Source organism: Sminthopsis crassicaudata, chromosome 5, assembly GCF_048593235.1.
Source record: "Sminthopsis crassicaudata isolate SCR6 chromosome 5, ASM4859323v1, whole genome shotgun sequence".
Lineage (NCBI taxonomy): Eukaryota > Metazoa > Chordata > Mammalia > Dasyuromorphia > Dasyuridae > Sminthopsis > Sminthopsis crassicaudata.
This window is the reverse complement of record NC_133621.1, coordinates 225,864,810-225,891,196: the sequence shown is the minus strand read 5'-3', so window position 1 is coordinate 225,891,196 and position 26,387 is coordinate 225,864,810. Positions and strand designations below refer to the sequence as shown.

Genomic DNA, 26,387 nt, shown 5'->3' with positions numbered 1-26,387 from the left:
AGATCTTTTAATTCTCAAGCCAAATCATCTTTCCACTAGATTTTGTTGATCTTTTGATGTAAAATGATATATAAGAACATTTAAATAAGTTAAAGACATATTTTGGTCAGGTTTATAATTTTTTCCATCAAATGAAATAATTTATGTATAGTACTTTGCAAATCCTAAAACATTATATAAATGTTAGTTATTATTAGCCATTATTATTATTATTAGCAATAAGGAGCCATGTCCTTCAAAATCCAGGTTCTGTAATATGGAAAGTGGTGATTTCAGGGGTCTAATTTTTAGTGGTGTAATATTTGCCTTTGAGGGGAACACCCAGAAAAATAATTCACCCAATTCAGTTGCTCTAACCTCTTGCTTGGTTTGAGTAGAGCACCTGGGATTGGTGGGATAGAAGCCCATAGTCCCTCCTTTCTCTTTTCCCCTTCCCTTAATCATAATCCTATTTAAGGAGCCGTGCCATTACTGTGGAAGGCCAAGTAGAGGATGTGGTTGAAAACCTCCGACAGGGCATGGTAGCTCTTCAGGAGGCAGAAGACACCATGCTAGGTACCAGTCGCTCCCTGGGACTCCTGCAGGATCGGATCACTGAGGTGAGCTAGTGTTTGATGACTTCTTTTCCTTTTTCATCTCCTTCAAATTGGAAAAGTTAGAAAAGTGAACATTGATTCACAGAGCTACAAAAAGTGAAACCTTATGGAAAGAAGGCAACATGTCTAGTGAAAATAGGGATGCTGATCTCCTTTAAAGGCATGTAGAGCTTTAAATGCCAATATCATTGAGTCAGAAATTACTTTAGGAAGTCATAGGATCTCAGAGATGGAAGAGTACTTACTTAGTACCCCTAAAAACCTGTACCCAATGAGAAATATGCATTCATTCATTCAGCATTTGTTGGTACTTTCAATAGTGCAAGCAGTGTAGTATCATGATTAGAGAGTAGGACTTAGAGTCAGAGTTCAAATTTGACAACTCTGACACATATTGTGTGACTTTGGACAAGTCACTTAATCTCTGCGTCTCAGGCCATTATTTTTTCCCCCTCCTCTCAATAGTATTTTATTTTTTTCAAATACATATAATTTTCAACATTCATTTTTGTAAGATTTTGTGTTCCAAATTTTTCTCCCTGTTTCCCTTACCTCCTCCCTGCCTGCCCAAGACAGCAAGAAATCTGATATAAGTTAAACATGTGCAATTCTTTTAAACTTATTTCTATATTTGTCTTGCTGTGCAAGAAAAATCAGACCAAAAGGGAAAAAAAAACATGAGAAAGAAAAAACAAACAAGCAAACAAACAAACAAATGAAAATACTGTGCTTCCATCCACATTCTCCACAGTTCTCTCTCTGGAAGCAGATGGCATTTTCCATCTCAAGTCTATTGGAAGTGCCTTGAATCACACTGCATTGTCGAGAAGAGCCAAATCCAGGCAGTTCTTTAAGACAATAACACGCAGAATGGATGGAGAGAGTTTCCTCACTGGGAATTCTCCTAACAATGAAATTACACTTCTGGGTCCTACCACTACCCCCCTCCCCACCAAAATGCAGCAAACATTAAGCTTGGCACTGATAAATGCTTACTTGGCCTCTTGTTGAAGAGCATCAATGGGAAAGAAGCTCATTCGCTCTAAGCTAAGTCTTAGGGGAGAAGGAAAAGGAAGGGGTGGGAACAATGTGAATTCCCTACATTAAACTTTTGTAGCTGCTTCTTTGAGAGAATAAGAATGAAGATTCCCACAAGATGCTATGGTAAGCCATGTGATCTTTCCTTTTCCTATTTTCACCCTTGACTTTTTCTCCTTTACACCTTTCCTTAGGTTCAGCAGGTTCTTGCACCAACAGAAAAGATGGTGACAGGTATGACAGAGCAGCTGACTAGCTTCAGGGACCGGATTGAACAGCTTCGTCACAGTATTGGGGAGCAGAGAGCACAGTCTGCCCAAGCCCAGGAGATTGCCCAGGGAGCCAGTGAGCATGCTCTCAGTGCTCAACAGGTATGAGAAGGTGACAGCCCCAATCACTGTGAGACTGGTTATCTCTTGGCTTAACATTCCTGAAGCCCCTCAGGGAAGGAAAGGAATGGGAATTTTTATTTTATAGCCTGGAAAACAGAAGAATCAGAGTGTTGGAGCTGGAAAGGATCCTAGAATCTGTCTAGTCTAACCTTCCTTACTTTACAGAGAAGGAAACAGAATTCTAGTTTATTATATGTGCTTAAGGATATTTAATGAGCCTGAAAATAGAGAAAGGATAAATCAGTAAGTTAATAAATGTTGTTAAGGGAGGGTCAGGAATACAAATAAAAAGCTACAATAGCTCTTGTCCTCATGTGTAATTATATATACAATACATACAAAATGGATACAAGATAATCCTAGAAAGGAAGGAATTAACTAACAGTTTCACAGGGGACTGGGGAAGGCCTGCTTGAAGAGCTCCTGGGAAACAAGTTTAAAACAAAGTATTCTGCAAGAGGCCCAGATTCTAAGAGTGAGTACAAATGAGTATACAGACCTTTCCAAGCACGAGGACAGTACAAAGGTGTGGAGATAGGAGATAGAACACTGTGTGTTAGGAATAGTAACTAAGCTAGAATGGCTGGACTTTTTTTGGCTGTCTATCTGCCACTTATCCTCCAATCCAAAAACTGACACTCTTATGCTAGCAAATTACTTTAGATAATAGGTTACTTTCAAAATATCAATTCCACTTTTCAGCTCCTCTTTAGGACCAGAAAGCACGAAACTGTGCTATTCTCTGCAGTCCAAAGCATTTTTTGATAAGGAATTAGGATTCAGGATTCAGATATGTCCTTCAGAAGCTCCTCTTGAAACTTTGCATTTACTTATTCATTCAGTGCTTATTGGGCGCTTCTTAGAGAGCCGGAACCCTGCTGAGCAATGTAGGAGAGACAAAGAAAGCTATGATTGTTAACCTTTGGAATTTTGAGAGCAGGGAGGCTTTCTCATCTGGTCTAAAATGATTTACAGAAGCATCACCAGCCTAAAACAGAAACAGCATTAGTCACTGAATAAGACAAAAGCAGAAATATTTGTTGAATTGAATCAAAAGGGTTCAAAGGGCCACTCTCTTCTGTCAACTCAGAAAAAAAGTGCCAGTAACTCTTTTATTAGCTCTTTTGCTAACTGTTTTGTTGCCTTGCATTCTCCCCCGTACCCCCATCCCTTGCTTCTAGAGTACAGTTCATTGAATCATAGGAGTTTTTATTCCAAAGAATTTTTTTTAATAATCATTTAAAGTCCCTCATTTTTTAGATGACAAAACTAGGGGTAGAGATGTGAATTTACTTGCTTAATTAGATAACAGAACCAAGATTTGAATCCAGATCTTTTGATTGTCAATTTGATGCTCTTTTCCTTATTCTCTGCTTCCTCTCTTGATGAGCTCTCTGCAGTGCATGGCATGGCTGTACCCCACCTGTTTCTGAACCACCATTTACAAGTTCACCATTTATCATTTCAACTCTCTAATGTCTTAGTTTTTTTCATTTGTCTCTCATGGGCCCATGGGGAGTGGGAGCTGAGGAGAAAGACACTGAATACAGTTGGAAGCTGATGGGGAAGAAAGCAGAATAAGACAATTGGTTATTAGCTGGTGATCTGCAGGTGCAAGTGATGGCCAGCAGATGAAGCAAAAAAAAAAAAAAAAAAAAAAAAAAAAAAAAGAAAGAGCCAAAATATTGCTTGCTTCAGAATGTGAGGGAGGGTAGAGCAGTGGCCATAGGAGAAGCATAGCCCCTAACTCACAGATATATATTCACAGATTTAAAAGTTACAACCTACAGTTCTTTCTTTGATGCCAGGGCCTAATTCTCTGGGGTACTCTAATCCTGTGGAAGTGCGAGCTATAGGGACACCTACACTAATGATCCTCACCCTGCCTTGGTAGACAAGGGCAAGGTGCTTTGGAAACTGTCAAATTCCTTTGAAATGTGAATTATCATCACCAATCTATTGCCCCAGGCAACTCAACAAAGTGCTGTGTTTTATATATATATAAAAGTGTATGTAAACATGGCTCATGCCTTTAAGTGATTTATTGTCTAAATTCAAGAAGAGAACCACAATTCAAGTTCAGAAATATAATTCTAGATTAGAACTATACTTCTAGATTTTAGAATTATAGGTTCAGAAGTGGAAGGGACCTCTCAGGCCATCTAGTCTGATTGTATCTGAATAGGAATTTCCTCTATAACATCTCTTGATATTAGAATACTTCCAGTGATGGGAGGGTCATCACGTCATCAATTAGCTCATCCCTTTTTGGTTCAGCTCTATTGGGGGAAATATGAATAATCCAGAGACTAATGAGGCTTTTATTTTTTTTTAAAGCCCTTATAGTATCATGATGAACTACATTCTTTAAGGTAAGTTTGCAGGTGGAGATAGTGGCAGTAGCCCAGAATAGTTGCAATACTATTATTCCTTTTGATCTCCTCCAGGGATTTGAGAGAGTGAAACAAAAGTATGAAGAACTGAAGAACCGAATGGGTCAGAGTCCCATGCTGGGGGAGCAGGGGAACCGGATTCTGAATGTCAAGTCTGAGGCTGAAGAGCTCTTTGAGGAGACCATGACTATGATGGACAGGATGAAAGGTAGGGGTCATTTACCCTCCTCAAGGGAAAGGGGAAGGGGTATGGAGGGAGGGTAATGGACTTCTCTAGCCCTTCTTTGCACATGCTTCATTCCCTCTTATTCTCGCCAGCTCTGGTAGAGTGGTTTCAGTATCTTTAATAAAGGTTGAACCCCAATATAGAGGTTGTACCCCAGTCCAGAGGCCCCTCCTCTGAAATTAGCAGACTGAGGATGCTCAATTAAAAACCACACATTTACGAAGTGCCTACTATATGCAACACCTAGAAAAGAGCATCCCTCTTGGATAGGATGTGATATTTTCCTTGGGTGCTATGATATATATCTTATGTAAACCTTGTGTTAAAACTACTGGCAATGAAAAGAAATGTGATAGAATGCCAAATAAATATCCTGCACTAGGGTACTGCCTCCATAGGCAGATCAGAACCAATCTGTCTATAGTTTAGTGGTTCAGTTTCAGATTGTTAGTCAGAGGCAATGAAGGGACTAAGTGGCTTGCCCAGGGGCAAATAATAGCTAGTAAATCTTAGAGGTGGGATCTGAACCCAGGCCTTCCTAACTCCAAGCTCAGCATTTATCCATTGAACTACTGCTTTTTCTGCAAAAGTAAGTGTTAGAGAAAGTGTTCACTATTGATATTGAAGAGAGGGAGATGCCTTATGGACTGGAGTGGTGAGACAAGGCTTCATGAGAATGATGGGATTGAAACTGGATATCTAAGGGCCAATTAGGAGTCAGTAGGGTGTTCTTGGTGGGGGAAGATGAAGGGGCAAGGAGAAGCATATTCAGGGTTTCAGATTATGGCTGTTTTTAGGATTAAGGATGCCAGGTCCGTGAGTTTGGATATAGGTAATAGAGCACCATAGGAATTTTTAGCAGGGTTATACTAGGATGAAAAGAGAATTTTTTAAAGATAATTTGGTTTGAAATCATAAACTGGCTGAATTAAAAGAGGAATGGAGATCATCTTCTCAATTTATCTGTGGTGGTCAAGGAAAGGGGGAAGGTGGTAGGGAAGAGCAAAAGGAACTTAAGTATTGTAAAGACTCCTTTTTATGGGTTCCTGTGACTAAAGTGAAGGCAGAATCATTTCATCTTTGCCCCTGCTTGTAAGCTAATTTATTTCCCTTGGGAGAGGGGAGAGGCTAGGGAGTGACAGAGAGGGGGGGGAGGGAGAGAAGGAGAGAGAGAGAGGGAGGAAGAGAAAGAAGGAAGGAGGAAAGGAGAGGAAGGGAGGGAGGGAGAGAGAGAAAAAGAAAGGGATGGAGGAAAGGAGAGGGGAAGAAGAAAAGGAGGGAGGGAGAGGGTCAGGGAGAGGGAGAGGGAGGGAAGGAAAGAGGGAAAGGGAGAGTTTCATCATCTGTTCTGGGATCCTCTTTCTATCCTCAGATATGGAAGCAGAGCTGCTGAAGGGAAGCCAGGCCATCATCCGACGTTCAGCAGACCTGACTGGTTTGGAAAAGCGTGTGGAGAAGATACGGGACCACATTAACGAGCGGGTGCTCTACTATGCCACCTGTCAATAATCTGTTATACTCAATCCCTGGGCCCTGCCAGTTTTTGCTTTTCCTTTGAGAGTAGGAACCAGCTCTTAGCTCCACATTGCGTCTCTTACTTTCCAAGAAATATCCTAGAAGCCATGGATCTGTGTAAGCAGCTGGTCAGATTATTGGCAGTGGCAGATGAAAAGAGGTAGACTGGACCACTGTGGTCTTGTCTTTGAAGCCAGCCAAACCATGATTAAGAACATCTCAGATGGATAGAGGAGATTGCTGAAGCACCAAATAAATACCCAACTATTAAGTGATAAATGAATGTGAAGCAGTCACCAACACAATAAAAATCTTGGTTTTGTAAAGGAGCCTGTTTCTAACTATGAGAGATTTGAAAGTTGTTTTTCTTTCCTCTGCTTTTTTTTCCTTTTGGCTTCCCCTTTGGCACAGTAAGTTGCATGGATCCTCTTAAGGGTATGTGAGAAGCAGGAGAATAGCCCAAATTCATCATCCTCATCCCAGAGGACAGATTTTCCAACCTCTCCCTTTCCCCTTCCTTGATGACTAGATCTCTTTGTCAGATTGTGATTTCTGCAGATCCTAAAGAAACCACAAAGGGACAAGTTATTAGAATGTTCCAGCTGGATAGGGCTTTAGAAGTAACCTGATCCTCCATCAAGGATTCACTAAGCACCAATTAAGCTAAATCCTGGGCATACAAAAACAAAACACCCCAAATAAACCAGTCTCTGCCTTCAACAGGCTTACTTTCTACTAGATGCTCAGGGATATTGTCCTATAGGCAAATGAGAAAATGAAAGATGATTTGAGGAAATAGGCTCAGACACATTAAGGATTCCCTTAATGTCACAAAGACAGTGATATGGGTAGGATAATTGTATGGTAAATAGAACTAGCTACTTTACACTATTTTACACTGGACAAGTTTATTTTCTGTATGACTGAGCAAGTTTGAATCTCCTCCACCATCAGTTTTCCCACCTTAATATGAGGGAGTTGAATTAGATGATATCCAGGATCCCTTGTAGCTCTAAATCTTCTTCTAAATGGCAGAATGAAAACTAGAATCCTGCAGTTCTGGGGCCTGGTAGCAGCATCTTCCCAAGAGACTTTCCTTCTTCAGAATAAAGGTCATTGTGGAAGCAGTCAACTAGGAATGCTGGCTTCGAGTGACTCTTGCTGTCACTGTCCAGTCTACTAGATGTCTGTCCTTTATGTCCTGAAAGGACAGGGAGAATGATGATGAGCAAGTCCAACAATTGTGTGTGTGTGTGAAGCCAATGACTCCAGTTTTTCTCCAGGATGTGGGGGACAGCCTGGGAGTAACCCTATGTTACACCACCTACAATCTTCTCCTTGTTTCGAGATAGGGGTAGGAAAATTGGGGAAAAAGTCTGATTAGGAAACTCTGGAGGCCAGAGAGACCTATGCAAGATCTGTGGCATAAAGGATCAGACCCCTTGCTTCAGGAAGAATGAGGTTACCTACTTGAAAGAGGCTATGAAAAGAAATAAAGGAGGCTGGTAGAGAAAATATGTCCATTTTATTAAGCACAACACAGAAGACTGAAAAATGGAAGCTGAAACATAGAGGAAGATTAGATAAGAACTGGAGGAGAAAGGGAGAGAGGGATTAGATCTTTATTGGTTGAAATAAAAAAAAATAACTCTCAATTTTAAGTATTAATGGCATGGGAATTGGGAAGGTAATCCGCAAACAGAGGTTAATTATTAATTCATCTCAGGCTTTGGAATGTGTCATGTCACTTTCATTACTCAGTAGGGGTGAGGAAAGGAAATGGTTCTGAAATAATCCTGGGAGAAAGTTGAGCTGTTCTAAAAATTTGCTGGGGAGATGGGAAAAACACAGAATTAACTGTCAAAAGCCAATAAGAACATTCATGCTTGCACAGAGTTATGAAGCAAGGGTCACCAGAATAAAGCTCATTAGGGTGAAGACCCAGGAGGTTGTATTGGGAACAAATGGGGGCATCAGAGGAGCATGGGGTGGATGGTCCTTATGGCTTTGCATGTCCAGCCTGTTCAGCTTTTCACAATGCATGGAGCTGTAAGAAGAGCATCTATGTACACTGAACAGAGGGTGATAGGTGGCAGAGGCTGGAGGCAGAGGGGGTAATCACATTAGGGAGATCTGGAAGTCGGAGGATCATCTCTATCTGCCCATTGCCTCACCAGAGACCTTTCCACCATATAGCTTGCTTCTGGAGGCCCTCAGTTGCTGACCACTCAGTCTGTTGCTTTGTCACCAGAAAATGCCTCCTTCCAGGCCCTGCTGCTGTTTTCCTGAGGACCCTTTGGGTTTGTTCCCCCTTCATTCCTCTGCGGATTGATTTTCTGATCTGGAAGTGCAGAGGAGAGTCCCATATCTTTCCTGCAAAAGGAAGAGAGGGGAGGATCAAGGCAGGAAGGAGAGAGAGAAGCTCCTCCTTGAGCATGTTCCTCAGGGTTCTCTATTTTCCCTCTCTTGATTCCCAGCAGTTGATCCATGTGGGAAAATACAGTATAGTTTGACAAGTAAGATTTGTCAAAACCACTGCTTTTCCTAATATCCCATATTTATCTGTGCTATGCCTTCAGAATTTGTGTTCAGAATCAAAGCTGGCAAGATAGATCTCTCTGCTTTATAGATGAGAAAAGTAATAACCAGAAAGGCGTGGGTAGAGTATGGTACAATAATAATAATATTCACAGTATCTAGCATTTATATAGCACTTTAAGTTTGCAAAGCACTTTACATATGTTCTCTCATTTAGTTTTCCCAGAAGTTTGTGGGTAGAAGCTATTATTAGGACCCTTTTAACAGATGAGGAAACTGAGGTTAAGACAAATTAAATAACTTAACCAGGGTCACATAGCTACTAAATGTCTGCTGAAATATTGAACACGGGTCTTCTGGACTCCAAAGCTATCACTCTATCCACTGTATCACTTAAGCTGTCTTTTAGGTCTAGTAAAGAGTCTCAAATGGTGAAGTCCCAGCATTGCCCCTTCCTAGTTGTGCATCCCTTGAACAAACCTTCTCTTTTCTGGGTCTCAGTTTCCCCATCTATTAAATAGGATACAAACATTGGTACTAGATGGCTCACACTGTGTTGTGCTTTGTAAATTGAAAATTATTGTAAATAAATCTATTTTTATTGTTCCCAAAGCACATGGATACTCAGAACAGAAACTGAAACTGGAACCCAAGTCTTCTGAGTCCAATACCAAGGCATTCATCCCTAGGATATATTGCTTTTAAGACATCCATTCTTCACTGCTATTCAGATACCTCTTAAGCAAAGGTGAGTTTAGTGGGATCCTAAAAGCTACAAATAATTCAAATCCCACTAGTCAGGTATGAGACCTGGCTCTCACCCCAGAATTTTCCAGATCACATTCTTACTAGCATCCTTAGAGCTATGATCCAGGAATATTCTCTCCATCCCTCTTACCTTTCTCTGACTCACTTGTGTTACTAAAGGGAATTTGTGGATTTCTGGTTCAGGAAGAATGAGAACCCCGATGATCAGAACTATCTAATTCTGGACTTGAATTATGAACAGAAAAAATAACACACCCCTTAGTCCTCATAGCATGGTATACTTGAAATAATAGCAGCATATTTTGTATAATTAAATGCACCCCTGAGTTTAGCACACCCAGGGCAAGTATCTTACTTGCCTTATCCTTGTTGCATCTTTGCTTCTGACCTAATCTTATTCTACTCATATGAAATTGCTACCCAGAGGGGAATCTTCATCCCTTGGCATACTTACAGAAAAAAAGGTGAGACATAAAAGACACTGGCACCATGGATCACATAATCAGACAGACTCCAGTCTGTCCAGAACGGCAGTGAGAGTGGCTACTGGTTTTAACAGGGACCATAACTTCTGATTTGAAATGCCTGAAAAGGAAACAACACAGCAAGAACTTTTAGGAAGAGGACTGGCTCTAAGACAGGGGAGAGACAAAGATGCTTAAAGACCAACAGAGATATTCCTGTAACTTCATCCATTTCTATTGTCACTATTGTCCTTTCCCTGAGCTTAAAAGTAAACAAATATCCATTTGTAGCAGGCATATGCAGGGTTCTCTTTCTTCCCTTTATCCCTTGGGTCTTTTATATTGTGGGGGATCATAGACTCCTTTGGCAGACTGATAATGCCTATAGACCCCTTCTCAAATTTTAAATGCAAAAAATAAAATACAGAGGATTACAAAGGAAATCACTTCTAATGAAATGAAGATGTATTGTTTTCCCCATTCATGTTTATGAACTCTGAAATCTAAATTTGGATCTCTTGGGTGTCTGTGGACCCCAGGTTAGGAACTTCTGCTTCCTACTCACTGTTTTTTGTTGGTCTTTTTGAAGAGTGTTGGTTCAGAGCCAAAGGACGCCTTTCCTTTCTCCCCACTGTTCAGACAGCTGGAGCAGCAGCCACAGGGCCCTCTGCTCAGGGCTCCTTGGTGCATGGGAACCAGGCTGCTGCTGATCTGTAGGGAGCCATTGATCAGGCAATTGACAGACCTCCTCTCAGAGACAGTGCTGTCCAGGGTGGGGTGACAGGCACCATGTTGGCAGGGGAGCCAGGTTGGTATGGTAGCTACCAGCTGCTCTTCCAGAGGAGGGACCTTGGGGATGCTGAGCACAGGGGTGTTGGACCTGGAGAGCTCTGATGCCTGTGCGATGCTGGGTTGGACTCTCTCTGACTCTCGGTGAGTCTCCGAGGCATGCTGGCTCATGTGTAGTTTTCTCATATGATGTACCACAGCAGCAGCATTGAAGGCTTGCTGAAGGAAAATAAGACACCCATCTCCTATGAAACTTGGGGGCTTATAGGAGCTTGGGCTTGCCCTGAGCTTTTGCCACCACAGTCATTGGCATATGCCAATTCCTGTCCTAGAGAAGGACCCAGAAATACAAAGCTGGGATGAAAAACAGTGATTTCATCTCCTAGCTCAAGATTTCTTCTTGGATTTTCACCTAACTTTTAAAAAATGTTATTTTTATTAAAGCTTTTTTATTTTCACTAACATATGCATGAATAATTTCTTTTCTTTTCTTTTGTTTTCTGGAGGCAATTGGGGTTAAGTGATTTGCCCAAGGTCACACAGCTAGAAAGTATTAAGTGTCTGAGGTCATATTTGAACTCAGCTCCTCCTGACTTTAGGGCTGGTGCTCTATCCACTGTGCCACATAAATGCCCCATGGATAAATTTTCGACATTGATCCTTGCAAAACCTTGTGTTCCAAATTTCTCCTCTCCCTTCCTCTCACCCCTCCCCTAGATGGCAAGTAATCCACTAAATATTAAACATGTGAAATTCTCCTATACATATTTCTACAATTATCGTGCTGCACAAGAAAAATAAGATCAAGGGCAGCTAGATGGTGCAGTGGATAGAACACCAGCCCTGAAGTCAGGAGGATCTGAATTCAAATGTGACCTCAGACACTTAGCACTTCTTAACTGTGTGACCCTGGGCTTAACTTAATCCCAACTGCTTCAGAAAAAAAAAGAAAAAAAGAAAAATCACATCAAACAGCAGACAGCAGTATGATTTCAGAGCGGCCTGGAGAGACTTAAGTAAACTGATGCTAAGTGAAATGAGCAGAACCAGGAGATCAATGTACATGACAACAATAAGTTTATACGATGATCAATTCTGATGGATGTGGCTCTCTTCAACAATGAGATGATTCAGACCAGTTCCAATGATCTTATGATGAAGACAGAGATCTACACACATAGAGAGGACTGTGGGAACTGAGTGTGGATCATAACATAGTATTTTCACTCTTTTTGTTGTTGTTTGCTTACATTTTATTTTCTTTCTCATTTCTTTCCTTTTTGATTTCATTTTTCTTGTGCAGCAAGATAATCATATAAATATGTATGCATATATCAAATTTAACAAATATTTTTACCTTATTTAATATATATTGGATTACTTGCTATCTAGGGGAGGGGTGGGGAGAAGGGGGAGGAAATTGGAACACATGGTTTTGCAAGGGTTAATATTGAAAAATTATCCATGCATTAAATCAAAGCTTTAATTAAAAAAAAAAGAAAAATCGGATCAAAAAGGAAAAAATGAGAAAGAAAACAAAACGTGAGCAAACAATAACAAAAAGAGTGAAAATAATATGTTGTGAACTATACTCTGTTCCCACAGTCTTCTCTCTGGGTGTAGATGGCTCTTTTCATCACGAGATCATTGGAACTGGTCTGAATCATCTCATTGTTGAAGAGAGTCATGTCCATCAGAATTGATCATTGGATAATCTTTTTTGTTGCTGTGTACAATGATCTCTTGGTTCTTGCACCTAACTTTAAGAAAGTCTGCAAACATTTATTTGTTGCTTTTTTCACGTCAAGTGTTGGAAAAATAAAACAAACAAACAAACAAACAAAACAAAACCTACCATCATTGCTATCACAGAGCTCACATTTAAATAAGAAAATATGTAAATATCTGTCTATGAAAGGGATATCCTGAATGGATGTAATATAATCTCAGAAAGAAGGCAATTAGCAGGATGGGGATAGAGAAAGGCCACTCATAAAAGGTGAGATTGGAGCTGAGGCTTAAAGGAGGCCAGGGTAGCTAAGAAGTAAAGGTGGGGAAATAGAGCATTCTGTGTATGAGAGACAGTCAGTACAAAAACAGTCAAGAAATGGAGTATAGTGTGTGGAGCAGCAAGTTTAGCTTCATCACAGCAACTAGGTGGCACAATAGATAGAGCTGGAGCCATGAAGATCTGAGTTTAAAACTGACCTTAGACACTTATTAGCTGAGTGAACCTGGGCAAATTACTTAACCCTTTTGCCTCGTTTCCTCACCTGTAGAATGACCTGGAGAAGGAAGTGGCAAATCACTGCAGTACCTTTGTGAAGAAAAACTCCAAATGGGGTCTTCAAGATTCAGACATGACTTAAAAATCTCAACATATTGTGTACAGAGGAGAGTTAAGAAATTATTTTAAATGCTTCACTGGATAGTGAAAGCTACACAGATTCACTAAAGAAACTGAGAAAGACTTAAGTGGGGACAATAGAAAGTAAAATCCTTGAAGACAGGGAGTCTTCCACCTTTGTCTTTGTAGCCCTAGTATTTAGCAGAGTGATTTAAGCAAACAGCATCTGTTTAATAACAAATGCTTGTTGAATCAACTGTTTGTGAACTTGATGGCTTCAATATAGGAAAGGCTGCCCTCTGGCAGAAAGGCTAGGCTTGTTGGATTTGGCTCCAAAGGGAAGAAGTAGAAGTAATAGCTGACAGTAGCAAAAAAGGTTGGCTCAATACTAGGAAAACCTTCTTCTTAATTAAGATTACCTAATAATGAAATGGACTGATTAGGACAAGTTGTACCTATGAATAGAAGAATTGAAATGGCTGACCGACGACCATTTGTTGGGAGTGATTTATGCTTAGAATAGAGTTGGAACTCGATGACCTCAACAATTCATTCAAATCCAGGATTTTATGGTTTTTCTGAATCCCCAAAGTAGGAAGGATCCTCTCCAGAGTCTTGAGTATAAAAACATCCTTTCTCTACCCTTTTTGGTGAGGGAAGATCCTTGCCCACTACCCAAAGGGGTCAGCTTACCCTCCATTTACTCCTAGCGAAATTTTTCTGGATCTGGAGGCTGACAGATGGGTAGATGTCTCGGTGAAGGGCAGTGTTGCCATCAATCCTATAGGAAAAGAAAAATGGAAATAAGCTAGTAGGTGTTTCTTTTACTTGCATAGAATTGGGGAAGAAGGACAATTCCACCAGGGCTAGAACAGAAAGAGTGTCACTGGCTAACATGGTATCTTGTAAGTAGGGCAGGAATTATGGTTCTCTTACTTAGAAAATGTAGCACAGAGGCTCCTATTCTGGAAGAACTGTGACCTACAGTTTCAGGAGAAAGAGGAAGTCAAAAAAAGGTCTTGAGAAACATTCAAGCTCAGCTATCCCTTCCTCACTGGTCTTTTATTATTCTAAAAGGTTATGTGTCATATACTCTCTTATATGACACATCTGCTTTTACCAGTCAACCAACAGATATTTGTTGAGTGCCTAATCTAGCCCAGTCCTGCAGTTGGTGCTAAGGAAGACTAAGAAGGATGATATGAGATCCCTTCATCAAAGAGTTTATGGCTTAATTGGAGAGATAAGATACACATGAAACAGAGAAAAAATGGCCAAAATGCTATAAAAGATCAGGGAAATTATAGTGTTGGCTGGAGTGGACTTGGAAGGTTTTGGGTAAGGGACTGAATTTATAGTCCCATATTAGCCATGTAACCCAAGTCAAATCACTTTGCCTTTCTGGCCTCAGTTCTTTGCCTATAAAACAAAAGGGCTGGACTAGATGTTCTTTAAGTTCTCTTCTTGCTCTAACATCCAGAGGTGGGACTTAGCCAAGCCCTGATGGATTTGGACAGAGGGCATTCCATTCAAGACAGGGAACCATAGGATAAATAAAGTCATGGCAGCAAGAGTGAACATAGTATGTTTAGGGATGCACAATAAGTTGACCAGCTTGACCAAAGCTGAGGATGCTACTGGATCATAAACTTAAGAATGGAAGAGATCTTAGATGCTATTAAATACAAAGTTCGGTCTGTCTCTTTGTGTCTGTCTTTCTCTCTGTCTATCTCTATCTCTCTGTCTATCTCTATCTCTCTGTCTCTCTCTGTCTCTGTCTCTCTGCTTTTCAATAAAAATTTATTTTGAAAAATTGACAAAATCTTATCCCCTGAGGTGGTTCTTAGAACAATAATGCATAGTCAAATAATACTCCCATATTGGCCAGCTCTTATTTTACAAATAAAGAAACTGAGATAGAAGTTAGCTGACTTCTTCAGGATTATACAGTTTGCATGTGAATAAGGTAGATTTTGAACATCTCTTCCTAATTCTAAGTCCAGGCACAGTACCATCTAGCTAACTTTGTGTTGATCAGATACTCTTAGTTTGAAGAAGGGTGTGGCCATATTATAGATTTTCTTGAAATCCAAGTAGAGTGGCTTTGGCTGATGTGAGAGGCAACAGGGAACAGACAAATGTCTAAGGACTCAGTTTACAATCACTTGTCTTAATAAATATGGTTTTACAAATACTAAGTAATTTCATACATTCATTTTCTGACCATTTCCCTTCCTATTCCATCTTCAGTTAGAGTAAAAACTCTCAGAGGGACTAGAGATTCTCATTTCTTGATTTTCCTGTCTCTCCTCTGCCTCCCCCACTTCCCTCACTGCACCAAACACAAAACTCCCAATGGGAGTTCAATAACACTGGTTTCTGCTGCATGCACTCGGCAACGTTATCCATTATATATCCATTTGTTCAACAGAAGTAGCCAACCTGGAGGGGTCTGTCTCTTTCCAATCCAGTGAATTAAAATGAGATACAATTAGCAACTTTCCATATCCTATAGAATGATTCTGGTGTTGCAAAAATTTAACTGTATATACATGTAGACTGAATGAGAGAAGAAGCCTTCTGGAGATGGATCAGAGAAAGATAGTATTCTGAAGATCCCATCTTCTGGTTTTCCCTTCTGGAGTATTGACACTATATAGACACTATCTTTTGCCTATGATGCGCCAGGCCAAGGTGATAGGATGAGAGCCCATAATTTTGGAGGATTAATTAAAATAACTGAAGAGACAAAGTTAGAGGATATTATGGCTGTGGTCAAATATCCAAAAGGCTGTCATGTGGGGGGAAAAGGGTTTGATATGGTACCAGGAGTATTTCATAAGATGGGTGAAAGTTGCACAGAAGCAGATTTTAGTTTCATATAAAGAAAAACGTCCTAAAAACTAGAGTTGACTAAATGAAGAATGAACTGTTTCAAGAAGAAGTCTGTTTAGGATCTTAGATTTACAATTAGAAACTCTCATCTTTTAGCCAAACCCTCATTTTACAGATAAAGAAATCAAGGCCCTGGGAGAATAATTTTTTCCATGATCAATTAAATTATAAATAGCAAAGGCTGAATTTGAACTCAGGTCCTTTGACTCCAGATACAGTTTCACTCTATCATAGATCTCTAAGAGTAAAGGTTTTCCCAAAGCTGCCAGATGATTGTTATCAGCTGTGTTACAGAAAGGATTCCTATACAGGTAGAAGTTTGACTACATGATGTCATAGGTCCTTCCCAGTTCTGAAATTCTCAGTCTATGATCCTAGTACATAGTGAGGTACTTTATACTATAATGCTGGGCAAGAATTCTGAAAGCTGAGCTTCTGAACTTGGGCTTAGAGGAAAGCCCATCTTATATTCCACTCACCAAGGGTGACTTAAGGCCTTCTCACAGGTGTATCTCTCATTGGGGTCCTTCTCTAGCAAGTGGCAAATGAAATCTTTGGCTGTGGACAGAAAGAAAAGAGGCAACAAAGCATAAGCAGGTTTCATGACTGATGGAAATGAATCCCAGGCTGGTGAGTGGGAGCAAATGCATAGCCAGTTAATCTTCTAAAGTGGCAATTTCAAATTTCTAAAGGGAGGAAAAAAAATCTCAACCCAACCTACCATCAACAACTCAAAGAGGAGAGGTTTCAAGGAACCTCACCCACACATAGCTCTGCTGACACATACACACACGTGTCCAAACATATGCATAAGTACACGTGTGCACATGGACGCCCACATGAACACTGAGTGCTTTTCAGGTCTGATCCTTCACTTTTTCAACACAACAAACATTTCTTAAATGACTACTGAGTCAGAGGATGTCAGAATTGGCAGGAACCATAGATGCTGGCCAACCTAACACTTTTTTTTTTAAACAGATATGGAAACAGATCTGGAAACTGAGATCTGGACAGAAAGATTGAATTATTTATGAAGTCAAGCAATGGGTAAATTGAGTGTTAAAGCCTGGACTATAATCTGGGGCTCATTCTCCCCAGAGCAGGGCTATTTCCACCAAATTGAATAATTTTGCTAAAGCCAATGCTTCTCCTGGCATGATAGCATACTTTTTTTCTTGGCATCCAGATTCTTAATTGTGCCAAACCTGCCCAGGACACTGTCTTCTGCTCAGTTTTGCCCTCTTGACATGTTCTCATCTTGTCTCTCTTCCCCTCTTTCCTTCCCTCCCCATTAACAGGGAGATGGAGCAGGCTACATTCAAGATGGTGAGAATTTCAAAATAGCTGAAGCATTGCAAGATGCCCAGCTATCTTTGGGGGTAGAGAGGAACTCTGATCTTTATATGTTTGCTTCACTGAATTACTTTTGCTCCTTTGTCCTATTTCCTAGTATAGTTCCCCATGGATGCACCTTAGAGGTACAAGGAGGAGGAGGCACTGGCAGTTCTATTTCCTCTGACTGATGTACGCAGGAAGAATCTTACCAGACTCAGAAATGTCATCCCAGAATGGAGACTCAAACTCATAATAGCCTTCCTTGATCTTCTCAAACAACTTGGATTCCGTTTCCTCGTAGAAAGGGGGATACCCACACAGCCTACAACGTGCACCAGGAGAAAAAAAAGGCAGCTTAATTCTTAGCTGTCTTCCTGTGACCAATCCCCTCTTCATTCTTTATTTGCACTGTTCAGGAAGGTAGAGAGCCATGAGACTGGGCAGTACAGAGGGACATCTGTTTCTAATCTAAGAATGACATAAGTGCCATAGAAGGTTTACTAGCTGGAGCCAGAAATAGCTGGCACGGATAGCTCAGGAAAATTTCTACCTTTTCTAGTGTTCCCACCCAATGTCTCTTCTATCTGCTGGTTATGAAGGAATTTCAGCCAAATTCAGCCAAAGGGGGAAATCTTTCATGCTATAATAAGAAATCAGGATTAAAATACACTATATAATATTTGTATGACTTTGGACAAATCACTTAATCTCTATGAACTCCAGTTTCCTCATCTATAAAATGAAAGTATTGGACTAGCTAACTCCTGAGGTCTTTTTTCAGTTCTAAACATTTCTTTTTCTTTTCTTTTCTTTTTTTACTTTTATTTATTTGTTTATTTATTTTATAGCTTTTTATTTACCAGATATATGCATGGGTAATTTTTCAGCATTGAAAATTGCAAAACCTTTTGTTCCAACTTTCCTCCTCCTTCCCCCCACCCCTTTCCCCAGATGGCAGGTTGACCAATACATGTTAAATATGTTTAAAGTATAAATTAAATACAATATATGTATACATGTCCAAACAGTTATTTTGTTGTACAGAAAGAATCAGACATTGATACAGTGTACAATTAGTCTGTGAAGGAAATCAGAAATGCAGGCAGACTAAGATAGAGGGATTGGGAATTCTATATAGTGGTTCATAGTCATCTCCCAGAGTTCTTTCGCTGGGTGTAGCTGGTTCAGTTCATTACTGCTCTATTGGAACTGATTTGGTTCATCTCATTGTTGAAGAGGGCCATGTCCATCAGAATTGATCATCATATGGTATTGTTGTTGAAGTATATAATGATCTCCTGGTCCTGCTCATTTCACTCAGCATCCAGTTCATGTAAGTTTCTCCAGGTCTTTCTGAAATCATCCTCAAAACATTTCTATATAATTCTACTAGCCCTTGAAGAGGAATGCTGTGAAAAACCCATGTGAAAGGATATTAAGACTGGTCTGAGATCATATTTTGATCAGGGAAGGGAGGAGATGACCTTGGACACTTGAAAAGAAGTATTTGAGAATCTCTCTCTCTCTCTCTCTCTCTCTCTCTCTGTGTGTATGTGTGTGTGTGTGTGTGTGTGTGTGTGTGTGTATGTTCATTTACTAGGGAACCTGAGAAAAAGATAAGCATTCACAGAAGGCAGAAAATGATACCATTGGCAATGCTTTTTCCTCATGTTTTTTTTTTCCCCCCCTAAGGCTACCTTTGGTTGGAATCAAGAGGGCACATGAAGTAAGGAAGGATATAGAACTCAGTTAGCCAGGTCTTGCTCTCACTGTTATTCAGCTAAGCAAATTCTTTACTTCTGGGATCTCAGGGATAAGAGGCAGGCATTTAAACTAAGAAACTCAGGAACATTTTTTTTTTAAACCTAGTTGAGAGCTTTAAATAGAGAAGCTTTGGTGGACTAGGATAGCATTGAATACCAGGCCCTTGGGATTGTAGGGGAACCAGAGAGACAGTTTGCACTTACAAAATGTAGGTGATGACTCCAATGGACCAGCAATCCACAGCCTTGCTATATGGCTTCTGAGCCAATACCTCAGGAGCTATGACAAAGAAAATATTCAGTTAGGGAAACAGACAGAATCACAGGTTCAGGAAAAGAGTTTTTAGGAGCCCAGTTAATCTTGCTTCATGGAAAATTTATTTCTTCACATTGAATTCACTAAATGCAAATGTAGTCTCTCAATATTCACTTATACTGATCTCTACCTTGTTTTCTAAGTGTTCTGTATGTTATATCCTTGTGGCACTTGCTCTCACATGATCAGACAATTAGATTACCTGGAGAAGGGGACTTGATTTTTTCATCCCACAAGGAGATCCCTGAGGGCCTGAGGGCAGGGGCTGGTGTGTATGGGTGTGCATACCCAGTACTGTTGTGCATGCTTTGAGGACTGAGGTACCTCTCCCTGAGGTACCTTTTTCCTAGTCCAGGACTCAGTATTAATACTCCATAGTGAAGCTTCCTGTTGTCATTGCTCCTACCAACTCTTCCCCTTCCCCAAAACCTACACTGGTGACTCCTGGCCTAAAGGAAAGCACCAAGAGTTGGATGGTGTGCAAAATATAAATTTTAATAATAGATATCATTCCCATTTACTGTCCTCAGAAAATTTACTCTAAACCATATAAAGATTTCTGGGAGAGACCATTTTTGACAGTTTCTAGCTCCATGCTCTAAGATATTCCCATTGAATGTGGAATTAGATGGCCTGGCTTCAAATCCTGACTCTGATAATTACTTATATGACTTCTATAAATAATATGACCTTGGACAAATAAGAGTCCCATCTCTAGACCTGTTTTCCCATTTGTTAATGAGGGTCTTTGGATAAGTTGATCTCTAAGGGAACAGATTTCACCTCTAAGAGTATATCTCCAATTTCCTCAGGTTCAGAAGCCTATACCTGGGAATCTTTATTATGTAGTTGTAAGGCTCACAAAATAATAATGTAAGATAATAAGATACTATATGTAAGAGAACTTTGCAAACCCTAAATGCCAGAGATTGATATTATTATTATTATTACTGCTATTTTGATAATCAGGGAGATCACTCTTCTAAGGAGGAAGAGAAGAAATGGAAAATGTAGACTTCAAACTCTTTTATAGTTTTAGAGCCTGTGGCTTTTTAAATGATCCTCTCTGCCTCCCTCTTCTTTCCCCTCCCTCTCTGGTTTTATACAGGGAGAGGAAAGGAGGCATGAATTTAGAAATTGGTATAAAGACTTAGGAGAGAACTGTGGAATATCTCAGCTCTTTGAGCAAAATCACAGAGATAGGTTGACAGGCCCCCCAGCAGACTGTGAGTCATACTAATTGTACTCTGGGAAAGGGTAGCTAAAAATCCGGAGCTTTGGAACAATGTGGTAAGGTCTGGAGAAGCATGGACTAAATTGAACTGCCTGGCTAAACTGAACCTTTTTTGGGAGGTAGGCATTAACTCCTACAGGTCAGCTCCTGACTGTGCTAGAACAAGACAAAACAAGACAACACAGTAAAATACAATACAATACAACACAATGAACATTTGCTATGTGCTCCTGGTGGGCTTTGCTAGCTGGTTGATCTCTCTCCCTTTTCCCCTCCCCATTGGTCCTGACTCACCCACATAGCCAGGAGTCCCACAGGCTGTAGACATCACACCACTCTGCTCCATCTTGGATAGACCAAAGTCTGTGATCATGATCTTGGAGTTCTCATCAGGGGTGAGGTAAAGCAGATTTTCAGGCTGTAGGAGGGACATGGCAGGGGGAGTAGGAGAGAGATATCACAAGGCATAGGATCCAAATTGATCTCAGGCAAATGCCTCTCAATTCTTCTGATCATCCCATGGGGAGGCAGATCTGCCAGAAACTGAGCTCCTACATTGGGGCTTGCCTTCCTTACCTCCTCTACACAGAAATGACTCAGAAACATGAAAATTATATCAATGTTTCAAAAGATCAATGTTTGGAGGAAATTTCAGAAAAAGACTTAAGGGTATGTGAACAATGATTTTTAGATCTTCTGGCTTAGTAGGGTGAAGGGCTATTTTCTATCCTCAAGAAACATAGAAGAAGCACTAGATAGGGATTGGGGGGCTATAATTTTTTAGGTGCCCAGAATCTAAATTTATGCTCCTGGATTTAATAATACTTGATGGAATTAAGGTAGACATGAGACTCAATTGCCAAACCAGTAGGGAGGGACAGTTATAAAAGCCCTGATGTTTGGGACCAAAAAAAAAGCTGTGGAATTTTTCTCTCTAGAGTAGGTTATCATTAGTTTTAAGGTATGAGTGGGGAAATGAGGTCAATATTAATTCTGCCCAATGGCATGAGAATGAATCAGATGATTTGCAGAATTATACAGCTAATTGAAAGAGTGCTGGATTTGGATTCAAAAGGTCTTCATCAACTTTGTTGGGTTATCATGGCCAATCACTTCACCTCTCTGATCTTCAGTTTTCCTGTTGGGATTATTGTATAACACATTCCTCTCTTTTCATTCTTTATGATCCAACAACATTGACCATCTTGAACATAATTAGTTCAAGTTCTATCCTCTGTAAGAGGCATTTCTAGACTTCTTCAATCTTATTGCTAGAGCCTGAGACTACCTTCCATCTACTCTGCATGTACCTTGTATGTAGATCATTATTTGCTTGTTGTTTACCCCATTTGAATGAAAGCTTCTAGTCTGTTGTTTTTTGCCCTTAGTTCTGGAATATCAGGGAGATGATGCTATAACATGCAAATGAATTGGATTTAAGTCAGGAAGGGCTGTGCGAATTTACTTGCCTTACTTTCCCCTCCAAAGCCATCTGCGTCCAGTGGCAAGATATAGATCAAGATGACTGGAGAAAGCCCTAGATGAAATAGTTAGATGGCTCCAGCCCTTTGGTAAGGAGCACCAGAGTTCAAATCTGGCCTCAGACACTTAATTTACTTATTAGCTGTGTGATCCTGGGCAAGTCACAATCCCAATTGCCTCTCAAGATAAAAAGAAATTACAAAAATAGTTTCCATAAGGAATTGATCTGGTATAGAGGCTGTAGGTAAAGTAGTATATACAACACTTAGCTTGGAGTCAAAAAAACCTGAGATCAAATTCAGCCTCAGGTATTAGCTGTGTCATCCTGGGAAAATTATTTAGCTTTTCTCTTCCTTTACTATAAAATGGGAGTAATATTAACACCTCTTCCAGGATTATTGTGAGGATCAAATGAGATAAAAATCTATAAAATGCCTAGTATAGTTCCTGGTATTGAGTAGGCACTTAATAAAATGCTTGTTGATCAATGGATTGCTTTTCTCATTTGACTTTGAGTTTTGTTCTCACTTTATATTTTTCAAAACATTCTTACATGCCTCATCAATTGAATATGTATTGATTATCCACCAAGTAAAACACATTTCTAGGTCACTTTTATGTTTGTGAGATGGGGGCCCTCAATACAGTCTCTTAAGATGGGGAATACAAACATTATGACCCTAATAGAAAAAGAAACTGAAATTCATAGAGGTTAATTATCCAACACAGGGCTTGAATTTGAACTCAGATATCTTGCTTCCAAGTCCTACATTTCTTCCAATGTACCATGTTACATGTGAGATTGGATTAAGAGCTGGAACATTTGAAGACAAAAACAAGAAAGGTTTAGTTGGGGTGGATAAAGCCTAAGTACAGTTAAGTATAATAAAAGGTACAGAATAAGATGGAGAAAAATAAAATAACAGGGCTCTAGGAAAATTTGTGGACTGAGAAAGCACTTATAGCTATTGGGAAATGAGTGATAAGGTGGGCTGGGATGAAAGAATAAGAGGCAGCATGGTACAGTCATAGCAGTTCTTAGAATGGAACACCATTTTGTCAGGAACACTCGAGTGTAAAACCTGCTTATCATCCTCACTAGCTATGCAATTATGGAAAAGTCATTTAATCTCTAAAGCTCAGTTCCCTCAACAGCAAAATGAAGGTAGTGGACTCAGTGATCTCTAAGATTCTTCCAGATCTTAATCTCTAAAACTTTGAACATCTGTAAGAAATGACCAACAGGAAGAATACAGAGAGGCTTGGAGAGACTTACATCAACTGATGTTGAGTGAAATGAGCAGAACTAGGAGATCATTATACACTTCAATAATGATACTGTACGAGGATGTATTCTGATGGAAGTGATATCTTCAACATAGAGAAGAGTTAATCCAATTCCAATTGATCAATGATGGACAGAATCAGCTACATCCAGAAAAGGAACACTGGGAAATGAGTGTAAACTGTGAGCATTTTGTTGTTGTTTTGTTTTTCTTCCCAGATTATTTTTTACCTTCGGAATACAATTCTTCCTTTGCAACAACAACAACAACAAAATTCAGTTCTGCACATATATATTGTATCAAGCATATACTATAACATATTTAATATGTATGGGAATGCCTTCAATCTAGGGGAGGGGGTGGAGGGAAGGAAGGGAAAAATTCAAAACAGAAGGGAGTACAAGGGATAATGTAAAAAAAATTACCTATGCATATGTACTGTCAAAAATGTTATAATTATAAAATTAATAAAAAAATAACCTTGAACATTCTATGAATCTTAAGGAGGAGGTGATATCTGAGCAGAAGAAAAGTAGTGTGAAGGGGAAAAAAGGGAGGAGAACACCCCTTTTGAGCATAGGGGAATGGCTTTTGAGAATGCTCAAATGATGAAAAATGGGAGACATTTCAATTTCAGAAGGTTCTCCCTCTATTGAAACATCTTTTCCCATCCCTTGCCCTTATAGACAATCTTAGAGCAAATCTTAATAGCCTTCTAAGAGAGCTAGCTCAGGCAAAGGAAGATTTAAACCAAGGAAAATGTAAGTCTGGATCTAGATAACTGAGGGTCTTAACTACCAAGCCAAAGAGTTTATTTTTCATTATTCTAGAATCATTATTTTAGAACTATAGCCAGACCTTGGCTTTTAGAAGACTATTCTATAAAACATTCTTGAAATTACTCTCTGGGGTAAGATAGGAGAGAGATGACTATTTCTATCACTTTCATTTTACAAATGAGGAAAAAAGAGATCGAGTCTTTAAAGAACTAGTCACACATTTAGTGAATGGTAGAGTCAGGGCTATAAGTCAAACTCTCATTGCTTAATTGAGGAGTATTTCCCATAGCTTAATTTCTACTGTCATAGTTTTTTTCTGGGACAAGGACATGATCCACTGCAATAACCACCTCTACTAGCTCTGAGAGTCAGGACTGGTCAAGATGCTCTGTTGCTGAGCTAGGCAATTTCCCCCTCCTAAGGCAATACCCTTAGCCTGACTCCTCATTCCTGAGGACTCACCATTTTTGTTCTAAGCAGTGTGGACACCCAATAGGTTTAGCCAATTACAGTTTAGAACTCCTAAAGTCAAGTGACCCACTATTTTCAGCCTCTTTGATTGCAGAGATTACAGGTGCACACTCCGGGCACTAGCTCCCATTTTCTAAGAAGTTGCCTGCCTTAGTACCTTTAAGTCTCTGTGAACGATGCCATTTTCATGGAGGTATTTCACTGCTGATAAAACCTGCTGAATCACCAGGCTGGCATCCTTCTCGGTGTAAACTCCTCGCTCCAGAATCCGGTCGAACAGTTCTCCCCCAGAAACTCTGTATGGAAGATGGATAGAGGGGATGAGGTGGGAGAGTGGAGGGAAGAAATGCAGAGGAATTATCTAGATGCTGAATAGCCCACCATTTCAGGAACAGATATTCTTGTGGCAGAGAAAGGAGTCTGAATTATAAGGGGTAGGTTTACAGTAAGATAGGGATTTTGGACTTCAGGGAGCCCAGCAGAGTAATTGGGTACTTACCTGGTATTATCTAGGGCATGCTGGGAATACCTCATTGATACATCAAATTGTACATTTTCCTTGGTTTAAATCTTCCTTTGCCTGAGCTAGCTCTCTTAGAAGGCTATTAAGATTTGCTCTAAGATTGTCTATAAGGGCAAGGGATGGGAAAAGATGTTTCAATAGAGGGAGAACCTTCTGAAATTGAAATGTTATCTTTTCCCCCCTTCTTTTCCCCTTGTTCCTAACTCCTTTACAAAGAGAGGTAGGGTTCTGCAATGATAAATTTGGAGTAGGAAGATCTGGGTGTAAAGCCTTCTCTGAGATTAATTAGCTATGTGACCATTTTGTTGTTGTCTTTTTTTCCCGTTTTGTGAAATTCTTTATGATCATTTTCTTGGCAAAGACACTGGAGTAGTTTGCCATTTCCTTCTTCAACTCATTTTACAGATTATGAAACTGAGGCAAACAGGTTAACGGACTTTCCCAGGATCACACAGTTAGGAAGTATCTGGGGCTGCATTTGAATTCAGGAAAATGAATCTTCCTGACTCCAGGCTGGGTTCTTCATGCACTATAATAACACCATTTTCTGCCCTTTCATGACTATGAAGTTAAATTAAGCTAAAGCCACCTAACCTCTCTAAACCTCAGTTTCTTCATCTATGAAACAAAATTAATAATGCCTTTATAACCTGTAGCTCTAAAGTACAAAAAAGACCAAACATTATTTTAGAACTTAAAATGAAAAAAGTGAAAAAATTACTGTATATGATCTATATAGAGATTATTTCTAGATATATGTCATATATCTAGATGTAGATTTTGTAATATAGCTATTGTTGGGGATAAATATAAAATATATATTATATATGATGACTTTATTATATCCATATGTAATATAACTATCTTCTATATCATATATCATGTAATATATTCTGTATCTATTCATCTATCTTTATTCATTTATCTCTAGTAACAATCAGCTGTAAAGCAAAGCAAGATAATTTCACTTTGCCTGCCTCACATGGCTGTTCTAAAGATCAAATGCAGTAAGGAATACAAAAGCACTTTTAAACTCTGGGCAGGAGGTAACGTAACAGACAATTAGTTCCTAAATTCTCCAATTGTTACTTATGTTTCTTTCTTTCCAAAGTCTGAGGCTCACATGTGGTAGGTGATGGGATCAAAGGAAAGACATCTCTTTGGAAATAAATCCACACTGTCTGACCCTGTGCCGTGTGAATTCTTGCTGGAAGGAGCCAGGAAGATGTGACCC

At 39.7% G+C, this 26,387-nt stretch overlaps 2 protein-coding genes across 5 annotated transcripts in view; one reads left to right on the top strand and one right to left on the bottom strand.

Moving 5' to 3' along the window:
- The window catches only part of LAMB3 (laminin subunit beta 3), a 64,831-nt gene extending 58,342 nt beyond the window's left edge, over positions 1-6,489 (top strand). For all 3 annotated transcript variants that reach the window (XM_074270167.1, XM_074270165.1, XM_074270164.1), the window contains 4 exons: positions 458-599; positions 1,829-2,005; positions 4,474-4,627; positions 6,018-6,489. In XM_074270167.1, coding sequence (XP_074126268.1) covers positions 458-599; positions 1,829-2,005; positions 4,474-4,627; positions 6,018-6,154 — 610 coding nt within the window. In that variant the 3' untranslated portion in view covers positions 6,155-6,489. The remainder of the gene's footprint in view (positions 1-457; positions 600-1,828; positions 2,006-4,473; positions 4,628-6,017) is intronic.
- A 1,177-nt stretch (positions 6,490-7,666) lies between these two features.
- The window catches only part of CAMK1G (calcium/calmodulin dependent protein kinase IG), a 51,150-nt gene continuing 32,429 nt past the window's right edge, over positions 7,667-26,387 (bottom strand). For both annotated transcript variants that reach the window (XM_074270163.1, XM_074270162.1), the window contains exons 5-13: positions 24,788-24,926; positions 20,907-21,030; positions 19,267-19,342; positions 17,509-17,621; positions 16,441-16,519; positions 13,760-13,847; positions 10,496-10,938; positions 9,921-10,051; positions 7,667-8,533 (exon numbers count right to left, since the gene is read on the bottom strand). In XM_074270163.1, coding sequence (XP_074126264.1) covers positions 9,961-10,051; positions 10,496-10,938; positions 13,760-13,847; positions 16,441-16,519; positions 17,509-17,621; positions 19,267-19,342; positions 20,907-21,030; positions 24,788-24,926 — 1,153 coding nt within the window. In that variant the 3' untranslated portion in view covers positions 7,667-8,533; positions 9,921-9,960. The remainder of the gene's footprint in view (positions 8,534-9,920; positions 10,052-10,495; positions 10,939-13,759; positions 13,848-16,440; positions 16,520-17,508; positions 17,622-19,266; positions 19,343-20,906; positions 21,031-24,787; positions 24,927-26,387) is intronic.